This window comes from Pyrgilauda ruficollis, unplaced genomic scaffold (genome assembly GCF_017590135.1).
Source record: "Pyrgilauda ruficollis isolate IOZ18807 unplaced genomic scaffold, ASM1759013v1 scaffold125, whole genome shotgun sequence".
Classification (NCBI taxonomy): domain Eukaryota; kingdom Metazoa; phylum Chordata; class Aves; order Passeriformes; family Passeridae; genus Pyrgilauda; species Pyrgilauda ruficollis.
The window spans coordinates 945,474-960,004 of NW_024510877.1; the positions used below are offsets into that span (position 1 = coordinate 945,474).

At 56.8% G+C, this 14,531-nt stretch overlaps 2 protein-coding genes across 2 annotated transcripts in view; one reads left to right on the top strand and one right to left on the bottom strand.

Moving 5' to 3' along the window:
* The window catches only part of RHOBTB2 (Rho related BTB domain containing 2), an 11,628-nt gene extending 9,040 nt beyond the window's left edge, over positions 1-2,588 (bottom strand). Inside the window, exons 1-2 of the mRNA XM_041490597.1 lie at positions 2,541-2,588; positions 2,110-2,187 (exon numbers count right to left, since the gene is read on the bottom strand). Coding sequence (XP_041346531.1) covers positions 2,110-2,168 — 59 coding nt within the window. The 5' untranslated portion in view covers positions 2,169-2,187; positions 2,541-2,588. The remainder of the gene's footprint in view (positions 1-2,109; positions 2,188-2,540) is intronic.
* A 2,037-nt stretch (positions 2,589-4,625) lies between these two features.
* The window catches only part of PEBP4 (phosphatidylethanolamine binding protein 4), an 81,889-nt gene continuing 71,983 nt past the window's right edge, over positions 4,626-14,531 (top strand). The window contains exon 1 of the mRNA XM_041490636.1: positions 4,626-4,969. Within this exon, the coding sequence (XP_041346570.1) occupies positions 4,626-4,969 (344 nt within the window). The remainder of the gene's footprint in view (positions 4,970-14,531) is intronic.

Sequence of the window (14,531 nt, forward strand, 5' to 3'; positions counted from 1 at the left end):
CCCCTCCCCCGTGCCCCCCGATCCTGATCTGGGGAAGGGGTGCACCCTCTCCTGCATCCCTCTGAGACCCTTCCCTCCCCGCAAATTTCGGGAGGTGCCAGCTCCCAGCTAGGCCATGTGTGGTGCTGCTGGTGGACGAGACCCCTCACAAGCCCCACAGCCCCCCGGAGCACCCCCAAACCCTCGCAGGGCTTCTCGCGGGGAGGGGGTGGGGGGCAAAGCTGCTCCATCCCTCCGTGCCCTCCAAGCACAGGCCACACGCTGCAGTGCTGCCTTTCTACCCTTCTCTATATGGCTTATTGCAGCCCTGTCCTCACCCCCAGGGCAGCTCCCCGAAATCTGAACCCTCAGGACACAAAAAAAACTCCGAGTCATCTTTGCAGCGCTGCTGCCGGGAAGGCGGCGGGCACGGCCGGCTGCTCTGACCCCGAATATCCGCATCATGTGATCCTCGCCATCCCTTCCCGAGGCGTTCAGCCGCCTTCCCTGCCCATCCCCGCCGCGGAGCCGCGCTAGGCTCGGCCCCCTGCACGGCCTGAGCCCGTCCCGCTCGGGTCAGGCCCGTGCCAGGCTGACACTGATGCCAAGCGCAGCGCTCGCCTCGCCCGGCGCAGCCCCCCCAGCCCGGCCGCCGGCCCCCGCCTCACCGGACTCGCAGCACGGGGATCTGTCTCTCCATAGCAGAAGGAGATGGAGCCGCTAATTTGGGGAGGGGAAAGCTCTTTTGGGTTTTGAGCCGGCCAGAGGCAGCTCCCGGCGCTGCCGCGGCGCCCGCGCCGGGACCGAGAGGCGGCGGAGCTGCGGAATCGCTGCCCCGGGAGCTGCGGAATCGCTGCCCCGGGAACTGCGAGCAGCCGAGCCGCAGAGCCTGGAGCTTGCTGCTGCTTGGAGTGGGTCACGGGGAAGGAACACGTAAAGCTTGTTTGCCAGCCGCATGATTTGGCTTATTTGCTCTCTTGTAGCAGGTGCCTAATTGTGGCAGAAAGGGTTCCCGGCAGCTTTCTGGGCAGCCAAATTCCCGCCTGCCCCTCTCGCAGCCAGGCAAAACAAAAGCACGATTGTCACCCGCAGGCGGAACGCTCCGGCTGCGGAGCTCGCACGGGCCTTCTTCCCGGGAGGAAAGGTTTCCCGGGAGGAGAGAGCTCGCGGATGGAGGCACCGAGGTGGGCACGGGCCGGGGGAAAGGGGTCGGGAGCAGCTGTGGAGCAGTGGGTGCTGCCCACAGCCCCTCTCCTCCGAGGGAGGAGGAACACAGGTCTCAGCTGACTGATCCCCATGCTGTGGCACGGCTTGGCATGGCACGGAATGGCACAGCATGGCACAGCTGCCCGGTGCCATCCCCCTCCCTCAGCACTGCGATCTCTGGCAGGGCTGTGATTAAGAGGCCTTTTTCTTCCCCATCCCATCTCTCCAATTTAAGCCTCTTGAGCCTGTCCCCAGGGAATTCCATCTGTCCAGCTCCATGAGCCCAACTCTACAGCCAAGGCTGACCTCCAGGGGTCACACCAACCCCCTTTTCACCCCACAGCATCCTCCTCTCTCCATCTCCCCTCCCCAGCCAGGAATGAAGAAGCCCTCAGGATATTCAAGATATGAGCGGGCATTGCTCCAGCCCCAGTAAAATTTATGACTCTCCAGTTTAAAGCCATGGCATTTCCACCCCTCCCAGGTGCTGCCAGGACCCTGCCCAGCCTCGCTGGGGTCAGGATGCAGCAATCCAAACCCAAATCCATTTTCCTTATGCTCCTTGGATACCCTGCAACTGCTACAGCTTTCCTGGCTCTGCCCCCCACCCTGCCCCCAAATCCAGCATCATCCACCTTGCAAGGGGCTGAAAGGTGGCACAGACCAAGGCAGTGCATTCCTCACTGGACAAAATGAATTTAGGACAGGGGGACACCCCAAAAACCCCGGACCACACATTCCCAAAGCCCCCAGCACCAGGACCCTGCCTTTGCCTTTTCTCTGCTGTTTTCCACCTCATCCACGGGAATGGAGGCGTTGCTGTGGCGTGGGTGGGATGGGAGCAAAGAGCAAAGTCCCCGGAGAAAGTGACCCGAGGAAAAGTGCCAGGAGCAGGGATGGGAGGAGGCAGCAGGAGATACTTACAGGCTGTGAGCCATGGCTGTCATCTTCCCGGCAGGGCTGCCCTTCCCTGGCCTTTCCATCGCTTTCTCTTGGCAGGCTCTGCAAGGAGAGGGCACAGGGATCTGTGAGACCCCCCCAAACACGGGCTCACGTCCCAAAGCCACCCCTTCCCCACTCAGTGTCACCTCCCCACCCTGGAGACAGAAGGGTTTTGGGAAGGTGAGTCCTGGGCTGGCCAAGCAGTGTCCTGGTGTGAGGACAGAGCTGTCCCTTGTGTCCCCATTGTCCCCATGTCCCACCGCCAGCTCTGCCCTCCTCATGCCACCCTACAAATCAGCCAAAACATGGGACATGCACAGACCTGTCCCCTGCTCCGAAGGTTCCACAGTGACAACCTCCCCTCAGCCCCAGTGGGGCTCTCCCAGCTCCCACCCCCTCTCCAAGCACCTCACCCTTGGGCTAAGAGCCTTCCCTGTGGATCTGAGCTCCCTGGGCAGTGCCTGCCTCCTGGGGTGGCCAGCGGGCCACCGAGTCCCCTGGCATGGTGGCTTTGGCCAAGGCTCCAGAGCGAGGCAGGGCAAGGGGCTGTCCCTCCTTCCCCGTCACTGCATCCTGCACACGTCAGGAGCAGAGTCCAGCCTGGGATTTGCTGCTGGCAAAGCCAGCAGAGTGCTGGTTCCTGGCAGGGAGTGGGTTCCAGGCACCCACCACGGTGCTGGATCCATCCATGGATTCACCAGCAGGAGCAGCAAGGGTCGCCTCTCCATTTTGCTTCTCTAAAATCCCAAATGCTGCAGTTTTGTTTCCTGGAGGAGGCTGCAAGGGGTCTCCTTGCTCAGCACAGCTGCTCCAAGCACCCCATGGGCCCCCCAAGCCCATCAGCAGCCAGGGAGGGAGGTGGCAGCTCCGAAAAAATGGCATTTACAGGCTCAGTATCCAACTGGAGCCAGGAGGAATCTTCAACCAGAACTTTGCAAAAATGGCAGAATCCAATTTTGGTGGGGGAACAGTGGGGACAAAAGGACACACTTGTATGTGCCGCCACACTGGTGGGAAACAGCTGATACCAGAAGGGAAGGTGTAAAACAAGCAAAAAAAAGAACATTTTTGCACCTTTCATCCCCTGCCCTGCCAATGCAGCAGGGCTGTCTGAGAGCCAGGAGTTTGGGGGGCTCTGGAAATTCCCTGCATGCAGGAATTCTCTGCCCCAGCTGGATCCCATGTCCCAGCCCTGGAATCAGCCACCTGACACCACCCGGTGACAGCTCACCCTGCCATCCATAGGGCTGCAGAACTCCAGGGAGTCGTCACTCAGCTTATAAATATTTAAACCCAGAAGGAGCCGTGTGCTCCTGTAAAACGCAGCTCCTTACACAAGCCCGGATCCCTTCGCCCCAGCGCCGAGCTAATCAGCATTTGGGGCTCTCCAGACGGATCTTTTGCAGCTAAAAACCAGGTCAGGGCGAAACTCAAGGTCTCGATCCATCCGTGCAGGATTTCTGCACCCTCCAGCTGGGATATGCTGCATTTACCACCACGAGGGGTGCAGAAGGAGCTGCTGGGATGGAATCACAGCCGAGGCTGCGCTTCCAGCTGCTGGTTCCCGACACCCCAGGCAGGTTTTGGGGGGCACAGCCGGCCCCACACCCTGGGGAAGGCTGCAGCTGCAGCCTGGAGCACTGACAGGCTCCCGCCGGCTGCTCCAGGCAGGATTCACAGTTTCGTACAGCATTAAGAGCTGCTGACGCCTCGTGAAAAAACTGTGAAAAGCTTCTATTTTGGGGAAAGTTCCTCTTATAACGGTGCATCCTGTGGCTTCTCTGTTTCCCTTTTTCTCTTGGTTTCTCTTGCTATGGAGAGCAGTGCAGAAAATAGGCAGATAATGTTGCCAACCAGCCTGGGATCTTCGTCAGAAAAGGAAAATAACCCTCCAAGCCACCCCCAGCCAAGGAATTCATTCTCATGCCGCACCTGGGTGGGGGCCTGCGGTGAGAAGGGAGAAAATGGGACCTTCCTAGGACTTGTTTCTGGGCACGGAGCGTGGCGGGGGGTTGAATATTTCCTGATGAGGGGAAAATGCTGGTTTTGTTTGGTTTAGACCTTTCCCTCTGGTGTCAGATCTTCCCTGGACTGTCCTCCCCACTCTGTTCCCAGGCAGTGTGGTGGCACCCATCGTGCCATCTCCCACTATTCCCCCATTAAAAAATAAAAAGGGATTAAAACATCAAAGAACCAGGAGTCTGTCTCCAAGCAACTGTCTCCAAGTAGGGATGGAAAGCAGAGAAGGAGAAGCTGAGTGGGGAGAAAACTTCTGGAGATCCCAGCAGGGAGAGAGAGGGAGGGAGGGAACAGCGGGAACAGAGCGACAGCACTGGGAGCAGCAGCAGCCCCGGGGCAGGAGGATCTCCCTCTTTCCTCATCCAAGCCCTGGCTTGTGAAACAGCTCCCGGGTCCCCAAAGGCACTTCCTACCCCGAGGGCGAGGGAAGCAGCGCTGCCTCTGAGGGGCGGGGAGGTGACCCAGCCTTTGGTGGCTGCATGGCCGTGCTGCTGACCTGCCAGGAGCCACCAACAGCTCTGGGTGGCTGCATGGCCATGCTGCTGACCTGCCACGAGCCACCAGCAGCCCTGAGTGCCTTCATGGCCATGCTGATGGTGTGCCAGGAGCCACCAACAACTCTGAGCACCTTCATGGCCATGCTGATGGTGTGCCAGGAGCCACCACCAACTCTGAGCACCTTCATGGCCATGATGATGGTGTGCCAGGAGCCACCGACAGCCCAGACTTGCTGCGTGGCCGTGCTGATGGTCTGCCAGGGGCCGGCTTTATCCGCGGCTTTGTCTCCCCTTCCCGTGGGAGAGCAGGACCGAATTCCGAGCTGGTAAACTCTTTGCCCGCACATCTCGGTGTCTCCTCACACGTGGCTCTGCCTGAGCAGCCTCTTCTCCGCCCTGAGGGCCACCAAGGCACCCCACAGGTCCCACACCCCAATTCTCGACAGCTCCAAGGGGTCGTGAGGGAAGGAGGAGCTGCGAGTGCCACCTGCTCCGGAGGGGCTGCATCGCCCCTGGGCACAGGGAAAAGCCTCGGGGGGCGCTTGGAGCCGTTCCTGGGGCAGGATCCAGCCCTTCTCCCGCACAATTCCTGCATTTCCCAGCTCTCAGAGCCTTTGCATTCCCCCACAAATTCCCGGCGGAGAAACCCTCACCCCTCCATGCCCCCCTGGGGAAAATGGGATGATTTGTGTGGTTACCTGGGCGCCGCTGCCCTGCTCTGTCCCGGCTCTTCCCTCCGCTCCAGTCGCTGCCTTCCCTTTCCAGGTGCGAACTAGCCTGGACAGGCAGCACCCATTTTTATACGCTCGCCCATGTGATCCAAACAAATGCCCTAGGGATGAGTTTTTGCACTGACACAACTCAAGGGGCTGGGACTAAAAACCTGTTGGACCACAATCCCAGCTCAACGGACAGGAATTTTCCACTCGGAGCCCTTCAGGCCGGCTCTGGGTGCGCCGGCACGCACCGGGCCCGTGTCTCCCTGCTCCCCCCAAAAAATCCCATTTCCCTGCAGTTCCCAAGTCTTTCAGACTCGTTCCTAAATGTTTCCTCTACTACAGCTGGAGAAAACAAGCCATGGGATGGTTCCACGATGGAGGAAGGGATGGATGGGAAGTGTGAAGGAATATGTTTGAGGCACTGATTGCATCTATATTCTGCAAAGCTTTTAATTTTCCCATGATCTGTGGGAAAAAAACAAACAAAAAAAAAACAAAAAGAAAAACCCACAGCAGCAGATGCCAGCCAGGGTGAGAAATGGGGAGAATCCTTTGCTCCTGGAAAAGGAAATTCCCTGCAGCCTTGAGGCCTGGGGAAAGCACTTCTGCACAGGTTGGAAGGAGATTTTAGGAGCTGCCCAGCCTGGGGGTCCTGCTCTGCGATGCTCCTCAGGGATGCAGGGAAGGAAGGCAGGTCCCAGGTGAGTTCGGGTGACCAGAAATGCCCGGGATGGGAACTGGAAAAGAGAGGGTGAGCTCTGAATGGGTGAGTCAGTGGGAACCGAGGCCACGGGCCTCGGAAAGGAGGCACGAGCCTCCAGGGGAATGGCCACGGGCCACGGAAAGGAGGCACGAGCGTGACTCAGTGGGACCGAGCGGTGACTCTGTGGGAAAGGAGGGAGGCGATGGGATAATGGGGCAGGAGGAGCCTCTTGAATGCGGGGATAATGGGGCAGGAGGAACGCCTCGGACGCGGGGATAATGGGGCAGGAGGAGCCCCTTGAATGCGGGGATAATGGGGCAGAAGGAGCCCCTCGAATGCGGGGATAGTGGGGCAGGAGGAGCCCCTCGAATGCGGGGATAGCGGGGCAGGAGGAGCCCCTTGAATGCGGGGATAATGGGGCAGGAGGAGCCCCTTGAATGCGGGGATAATGGGGCAGGAGGAGCCCCTTGAATGCGGGGATAGCGGGGCAGGAGGAGCCCCTTGAATGCGGGGATAATGGGGCAGGAGGAGCCCCTTGAATGCGGGGATAGTGGGGCAGGAGGAGCCCCTTGTCCGCCCTCCTCCCGGGCTGTTCCCCTCGCTGGAGAGCGCTGGCAGCGGGAGCCGCTGGAGCTGATCCCGATGGATTTGATAAGAGCAGGAACGTGCAGCTCGGCACACACGGGGCCAGCGCTTGCCTCACCTCCACCCCGAGGTGCTGCGGGGCACCCAGCGGGGCTCTCGCACCTCCGGGGTGTTCTGGCCTCGCTGCAGGCACAGCTTAGGGAGGGAACTCGGGGGGATTTTCCGCCTGGTTTGGTGGGAGGCACTGAAAGGCGCCTGTTTTGCAGGGTCACAGAGCAAGGGAAACGTTCCCAGCCCCGAGCAAGGGCGGGTTTGCTGCCGCGTCTCGGAGCATCTGCAGATGGTCCTAATCTCACCCAAATTTCTCCCAAATGATCACCCTGGGGGGATCTCAGCCCTCGCTGGCTCCGGGCTCAGCCCTGGGGCTCTGCCAGAGCCGGCTGGGCACAAGCTCAGCCCTGCCCTGGGATACTGATAGGTGAGAAAAGGGGCAGGTGGAAAAGGGGGCCTGGCTGGCTGTGTTGGGGACCCCAGGCTGTTTTCTGTCGCTTTGCAGCTTAGGGTTTTTGGGGTGTAGAGGCAGCGGCTCTGTGACCCTGCTGGTGCGAGGAACTGTAAATAGGGGAGATTTTGGGGTCCCCTTCAGAGCCAGGGGGCCAAGGGGCTGCGAAAAACCTGGGCAGGGGAGAAGCTGGAAAATGTTCTGGAAAACATGCCCACGCTGAAGTGTTCCCCTCCGATTATGGGAAATGCCCTCACCTCATTGCAGTCCCCAAACTGGTTTTGGGGGATCATGAAGGGGCTCGGGGCTTCCCAGGAAAGCACCACCGCTGGGACTCAGCTGTGAGCTCGTTAAAGCTCTCCCAGCCCCTGCTGCAAACCAGTTAAACCCATTTAGGGAAGGGTTAAGCCAGTTCAGTGTGATTTGGGAGCCTATTGATGCAAAGGTTAATCTGGTATAAGTGTATCAACATCGGGATTTGAACCAACTTAACTGTTCCAGCCCCAGGTTTTCCCTGCAGGATTTAGGGAAGCGTCCAGCCTGTGCTGCCCTTCATGCCAGGCTGCGGAGAGCCTTGGGAAGAGGGAGACAACAAACCAGGGATGGAGGGAAGAGCCTCGGGGAGGCTGAATGTGCTGTTTGTAGCCCACCCCTGCCCAGCCAGCCGGAATTCCAGGCGGATTCCTGTGCCCAGCTGGCACAGGGGAGCAGCAGGGTGGGCACTGCCACCCTCCCCGTCCATCCCAGCCCGTGGGAGCAGGCTGAGCCCGAGCTGAGTCAGAGCAGAGGATGCTCCTTCCTCATCCTGGCTCCTCATTATCCCGCTGCCCCAGGGCTTTCCCACGAGCCTCATCCAGCCGGGCCGTGGCACCTGGAAGAGGTGTTTGTTTATTTTTTGTTGTCATCGCTGAAGGGCTGTAATCACAATTAGAGCGTCCACGAGGCACGGGGCAGAGATTCTTCTCCTTTCCAAGGCCGCTGTGCCCAGGAGAGTGGGAGGGAAAGAGGGAAAAGGTGGAAATGCCTCCATCCCGATCCCTGCGCCCACACAGCATCCCTGGGGAGTGCGGCGGGGTTGGCAGAGGTCACACCTGAGGGTTTCTCAACGCTTTCCCTCCCAGCTGCAGTCGCGTGTCGGTGTTGCAGCAATTCCCGGTGGCTTTTCTCGGCTCCCGGAGCTGGGAGTGGGGGATGCTTAATGCAGGAATTGGAGCCGGGAAGTTACAGAGGGGCTCAGCGGGGTGGGAACGGAGGGATGGGACCGGGATTGGGTCGGGCAGCACCTGGAGAGGAGCTGGGCTGGGCTGTGCCGTGCCAGCACCGCTGGGATCGGGGAGCTGCCAGGCTGCGGAGCTGCTGCCGGAGCAGAAGCGGCTCCCGCACCGCCCTGCGCTGCCTTGTGACTGCGAAATGAATGTGCTTAATATAGGCCAAGTGAAAACATTCTGCCCAAAATAGAAGCCCTTCCCCAGCAAGCGCCGCAGCTCCGGCAGGAGCAGTCACAAGGTACCTGGCGTGGCACGGGGGGCTGTGCCAGGTGTGCCTGTGCCGCGCTGCACATCCCCTCCCGCTGTCCCCAAGGTCACCTCCCCCGGGCTGCAGCTCCCTCCGACCCTCCCCGAGCGTGCCAGAGGAGTTCAGGGATGGGGCAACCGCTGCCCGGGGTTGGGGTTGGGGTTGAGATTGGGATGGGGTGCGGGGGTGATGAGATGGGGGCCGCATCCCCAAATCCTGTGATCCCAGGGGTGCTGCAAAGGACGGGATTGGGTGAGATGGGATTGGGAGAATTCCTGCTCCTGCTGGACCTGAGGTTTGGGATGGGAAGGGGGCGGCTCTGGGGGCTGCTGCCGGGCTCGGGGGGCTCGCTCAGCTGCGTGCTTTTCCCCGGAAAATATCGGTTATTCCTCTTCTGCCGGCTGCTGGAATACCCGGCTGAGTCAGAGGAGTGGGGGCGCTGCCACGGGAGGGTTTGGGGGTCCAGCAGCGCCGGGGCTGCTCTGCTGCTGCCTTTGTGCTGCGCTGGCAGCTCCTCCTGCCGAGCTGCTGCCAGCTCCGAAGGCAAACAGCATCGTGCATCCCTTCCCTGATCCCACAGAGATTCCTGCTCCGAGGGTGCTGTGGGTCCCACCCCCTTTTCGGGGCTGTGACCTGTCCCCTGCGGTCACTCGTGACCTTCCTGGTGACAAGGTTTAATCCAGGCACAGCTGCCGGCCAGGAAAATGGGCCAGAGGGGGCTGAGAGGTCAGCGCTGGAGCTTTGGCAGGTATAAAGGGAAAAGCCAGAAATCCTTCCCTCTTAATCTCAGGCTGCACCAGGGATCTGCATTCGGTGTCTAAAGCTCTGTTGTTCCAGCCTGCGGCTCACAGGAGGGGTTTGGGGAGATAAATCCAACCCCCTCACTCCAGATTTTACCCCAGCCTCTTATTAATGCTGCAAAAACCCCAAATTCCCTCTAACTTGTGGCTCAGCCTTTTATGCTGTGGGGTCTTTAACCCCTGCCCCCAACGCGGCTCTGGACAGACCCAGGGGAAGTCCCGAGCCCCATAAATCTGTCACATCCTTGAAATCCACTTAAAAATTCCCCAAGGAGCAGAGCCAGCCCCGCAAATCGCTTCAGATGCAAATTTATGGCGTGGCCTGGGCCAAGTGAGGTTTTTGATTCACAAAGCTCTTGCCCAGGGGCTCGGCCAGGACAAGGTGAAGGCGACCTTGGGGTTGTTGGCTTGGAGCAGGGCCGGGGAAGGAGGGAAACGCGAGGACAGCCCATGGAGAAGGGAGATAAGAGGCACAGCTGGAGCTGCTGAGCGAGGAGAGAGAGGATGTGGGTTTTGTTTCCTTTTCTGATTGCTGTGGAATGCAAGGGCTGGAAAACGGACTTCCTGCAAGGCCAAAACTGAGGGAATTCCCCCGGCCACCAAGGCTCTGCCAGCTGCTTGGCTTGGTGCTGCCTTGCTGCTTGGTATCAGCAGTGTAAATACGTTTTTTTAGTGATTTTTCAGCCTTAGGTATTGATTTTTTGCAGTTGCTCAGGTGATTTGCTCAGGGGCATGGAGGTGCCACCTGGAAATATTCAGATTTCTTCCTGAATGAGAAGAAAATGCTGGATTATTGAAGGAAGAGCTGGGCTGGGCTGACACTTGTGGGTCTTGTTGGTAGCCCAAGGAGCATTTTTATTGCTCAGAAATACTTCTGCTGGTGAAAAGCAGAAGAAATCCTTGTTTTCCAGAGCTTTGGCTCACTGCTGAGGAAGGATTTGAGTTTTTAATGGCTTCAGTGGTGACTTGAAAATTTTGCCCAGCCTGAAATTGGGAGCAAAAAAAGCCCATAGGGCTGGGGACACCCGGGCACTGTGTCACCTCCCTGTCCCTGCAGGCCATTCACGCCTGGGGACAGCTGAGGCCACAACGAAATGGGATGGGAGCAAGCTGAAAATTCCAAGAAAATGGCAAAATGGCCTTTCTTTTATGGAGCAGGGAGAGCAGAAACGCTGAGGTGGGCACTGGCTTATCTGGATTTCACATCAACAGGAAGCCAGCTCCGGGGGGAAGTTCCAAAAAATGCCCTTCTGGGAAGTAAAAACAATATTTTAATGAACTTTTTAAATGAAATTCTGCTCAGGAAGTGACGGTTCCGCATTAAATAAACAAAGAGCTGGAGGCTTTGCACGTGTGGGGGAGCTCTGAGAGCTCCTCACTCTCAGCTGATGGTCATGGGGAGCCTCGAAAATTTTCTATTTTTGCCTCAGCTGGATCTTAAAGCTCCCCTGGAGAATATTGCGGCCCCTTGGCAGCGACGGGGGAGCGCCCAGGTGGGATGTGCTGGGGGTTTTGCCTCCTCTGCCCCTTCCTTTCCCTCTCAAAGCCCCATTTGTGGCCCCACGGCTCAGCCCAGGTGGAACTTGGCTCCCAGCTCGGCTGATTTGGCTTTCACAGGTGCTTTGTTGCTGTTAAAACAAGCCCCAGACTTCTCCCTCCCTTCCCTGCCTTCGGGTTGTTGCCTTTTATTAAGAGCTTTTTAATCTCTGATATTAACAGGAAAATAATTTCCTCAGCTACCTTTGGTTTTGTCAGCTCCGAGAGGCTTTTGAGCAGCTTTTGGAGCTGTTTGCTGGGGATATAAATGCAAAATATATTTATTTTTGTATCTCTATTTAAATATCTGCTCCCAAATGAATTGATGTTGGGACTGCAGTAATTTTATTCCACCGATTCCCTCATTTGATTAATTAAATTAATCTTCTGCTGATTACTTTGAAAGCCTTATTTTATTTATTTTTATTATAATATATATTTATTTTATTTTTATACTTATTTTATTTATTTTATTTCCAGAATATTGCGAAATATCCCTCATGAAATCTGGGAGAACTGAGGGGTTTTAAACAGGTTTTCAATGGTGGTTTTACCCAAAAAAGGTGAAAATTTTGAAGCCCTGGGCAGCATCTCTTTGTTTCTCATCCTACCCTGGAATGAGGGGGGAATTCCTGGACTTCCCTGGGCTCTGAACATCACACCCAGCATGGTGCCAGAAGCTTCCCAGCTGGAAAAACCAGATTCCTGCAGTCCCACAGGGTTTAGTCAGGACAGGGAACTGGGAACACCCTGGGGTGGCCGGGACAGGAGCTGGGCTCGGGCCTGAAGCCCTGGGAAGGCTGACCTGGAACAGAGCTGGGCAGAAGAATAAAGCAGGGATTTATTAAAAGGATCTCCTCCATGGATCCACCCTGGGCAGCACCAGAGCCCAGCCAGGGCTGCACCAAAAATGAACCAAAATGGTCCCGAAATGAACACAAGATGAACCAAAACGGTCCCAAGATGAACCAAAATGGTCACAAAGTGAACCCAAAATGTCCCAAAATGAACCCAACATGAACTAAAAATGGTCCCAAAATGAACCAAAATGGTCCCAAAATGGTCACAGAGTGAACCCAAAATGAACCCAAGATGAACCAAAATGGTCCCAAAAATGAAGCAAAATGGTCCCAAAATGGTCACAGAGTGAACCCAAAATGAACCAAAATGTCCCAAAATGAACTCAAGATGAACCAAAAATGGTCCCAAAAATGAACCAAAATGGTCCCAAAATGAACAAAAAATGGTCCCAAAAGGAACCCAAAATGGTCCCAAAAGGAACCCAAAATGAACCCAAGATGAACCAAAAATGGTCCCAAAAATGAACCAAAATGGTCCCAAAATGAACCAAAATGGTCACAGAGTGAACACAAAATGAACTAAAATGTCCCAAAATGAACCAAAGATGAACCAAAAATTGTCCCAAAAATGAACCAAAATGGTCCCAAAATGAACCAAAATGGTCACAGAGTGAACACAAAATGAACTAAAATGTCCCAAAATTTTCATTTCCTCCCACCCCAGGAGCTGGTTTGACACCAAAGCTGCCTTTTCCCACGGCAGGATCCGTCTCCAGAGGGGAAACTGCTGCCTGCAGCCTCTGCCGGGGTTTTCCGCTCCTCCCAGCTGGGACAGCTCCAGGCACAGGCAGGAGGAAGAGGAAGAGGAGGATGCAGGTGAAAATCGCCCATCCCTGGGGTAGGTTTTCCAGGAATGTGGCAGGGACAGCAAAGCCAGCAGCTCTGGAGTCACCCTGGCCTGGGTTTGGAGACCACAGGGGTTAAAAATTAAATATTGCAGTGGTTTCCTGCCCCTCAGGAGCATCCCACAGCAGAGGATGTCCGGCCCTGGCAGCATTTTCCCATGGATTATTTTTCCTGGTAGAAGCTGGATGAGTTTCCTGCTGCCCTTTAAACTCTGTCTCCTGAGTGGAGGAAATAAAATCCTCGTTAAAAAACGCAAAAAAAAACCCTTTTTTTTTTTTTTTTAGGGAAGAAGTCATGGTTCATCTCACATGGGAAGATGAAAAATGATAAAATTTTACATTTTTTAAAATGTAAAATTGTTGCTCCAGTGTGTTTTGTTTCCTGAGGATCCCTGGGAGATCCCCCTGCACCTTTTCCATTGGCAAACCCTTTTGGGCTGGTCTGTGAGAGGTCTCCGGATGGAAGGGGCTGATTTTGGCTCTGTAAAGGGCTTTTCTCAGCCTCTGGGCTTGGGGGGGGGAAAAAAATCCCTGTTCTGAGTTCATCCCATTTTGGTTTCTTGGTGTTGTTTGGGGAATCCAAAAAAAAAAAAAAAAACACTCCCAAGGGACTGGAGAGGATCCTGAGCCAGACCTGGGGGCCACAGAGCTGCTCCAGGGCTGGGGCCCCTCTGGGTCCTGGGAGAGCTGGGAATGCTCACCTGGAGAGGAGAAGGCTCCAGGGAGAGCTCAGAGCCCTTCCAGGGCCTGAACGGGCTCCAGGAGAGCTGGAGAGGGACTGGGGACAAGGGATGGAGGGACAGGACACAGGGAATGGCTCCCACTGGGAAAGGGGAGATTTGGGTGGGATATTGGGGAGGAATGAGGGTGGGAGGGGCTGGGATGGAATTCCCAGAGGAGCTGGGGCTGCCCCTGGATCCCTGGAAGTGCCCAAGGTGAGTTTGGAGCAGCCTGGGACAGTGGGAGGTGTCCCTGCCATGGCAGGGGTGGCTCTGGATCCTTCAGGTCCTTCCATCCCAAACCATTCCCTGTTTCACCAGGAGCTCTTTGTCCACATCTCCACCTCTCCCGGTGCCCATCTCCCTGCCCCGCCTCTTGCCCAACTTCCAGCCACATCCCCATTTCTCTAAGGGAATTCCTGCCTTCCTCACCATTCCATGGCCACATTTCTGGGCATTTTCTGCTGATCACCACCTTTGCCCAAGTGCTGGGGACCCCGAATTTTCAACCTGCCCCATCCGTGTGACACCGTGAGGATGCAAACGCTGCCCTGACTCAGCCCGCCCGGCGCTCCTGGGAAGATGCAAACCCAGCTCCTGACTCACGCGAGCCCATTGCCGGCTCAGGCTCTAATTACGGGCTGTGCCCATCTCGGCAGCGTGGGAACCGGAGCCATTAAGCCCCTAAAAGCTCCCGATCATTCCCGATCCATTAATGTTTCTAATTAGTTAAGCCCGGCGCCTCTTCCTCGTGCTCCCCGAGCGCGCAGCCCCGGCTCCATTATGTAATGATCCCCTCGCTGCTGCAATCCCCGCACACCCGGCTCTTCCCCACTGTTATTTTATCGCATTTATTCGCATGTGCCTCTTCCCCGGCGCCCATTAGGCAGTGGACGAGACGGGCAAATCCAAGTTGGGCTCGCAGCGCTCCTCACCAGCCCGAGCAGCCGCAGGTGCGGCCGGGGGCTGGGCTGGGCAGACCCGGGGCCGTTTGGGGCGGTTGGGGCGGTTGCCCGGCGGTTAAAAACGGTTCGGCAGATTCCGAGCAGCTGGCTGCCCCTTTCCTGGGCTTTGACTTTCATTCCCAGTCCCTCTGTCCCTTCC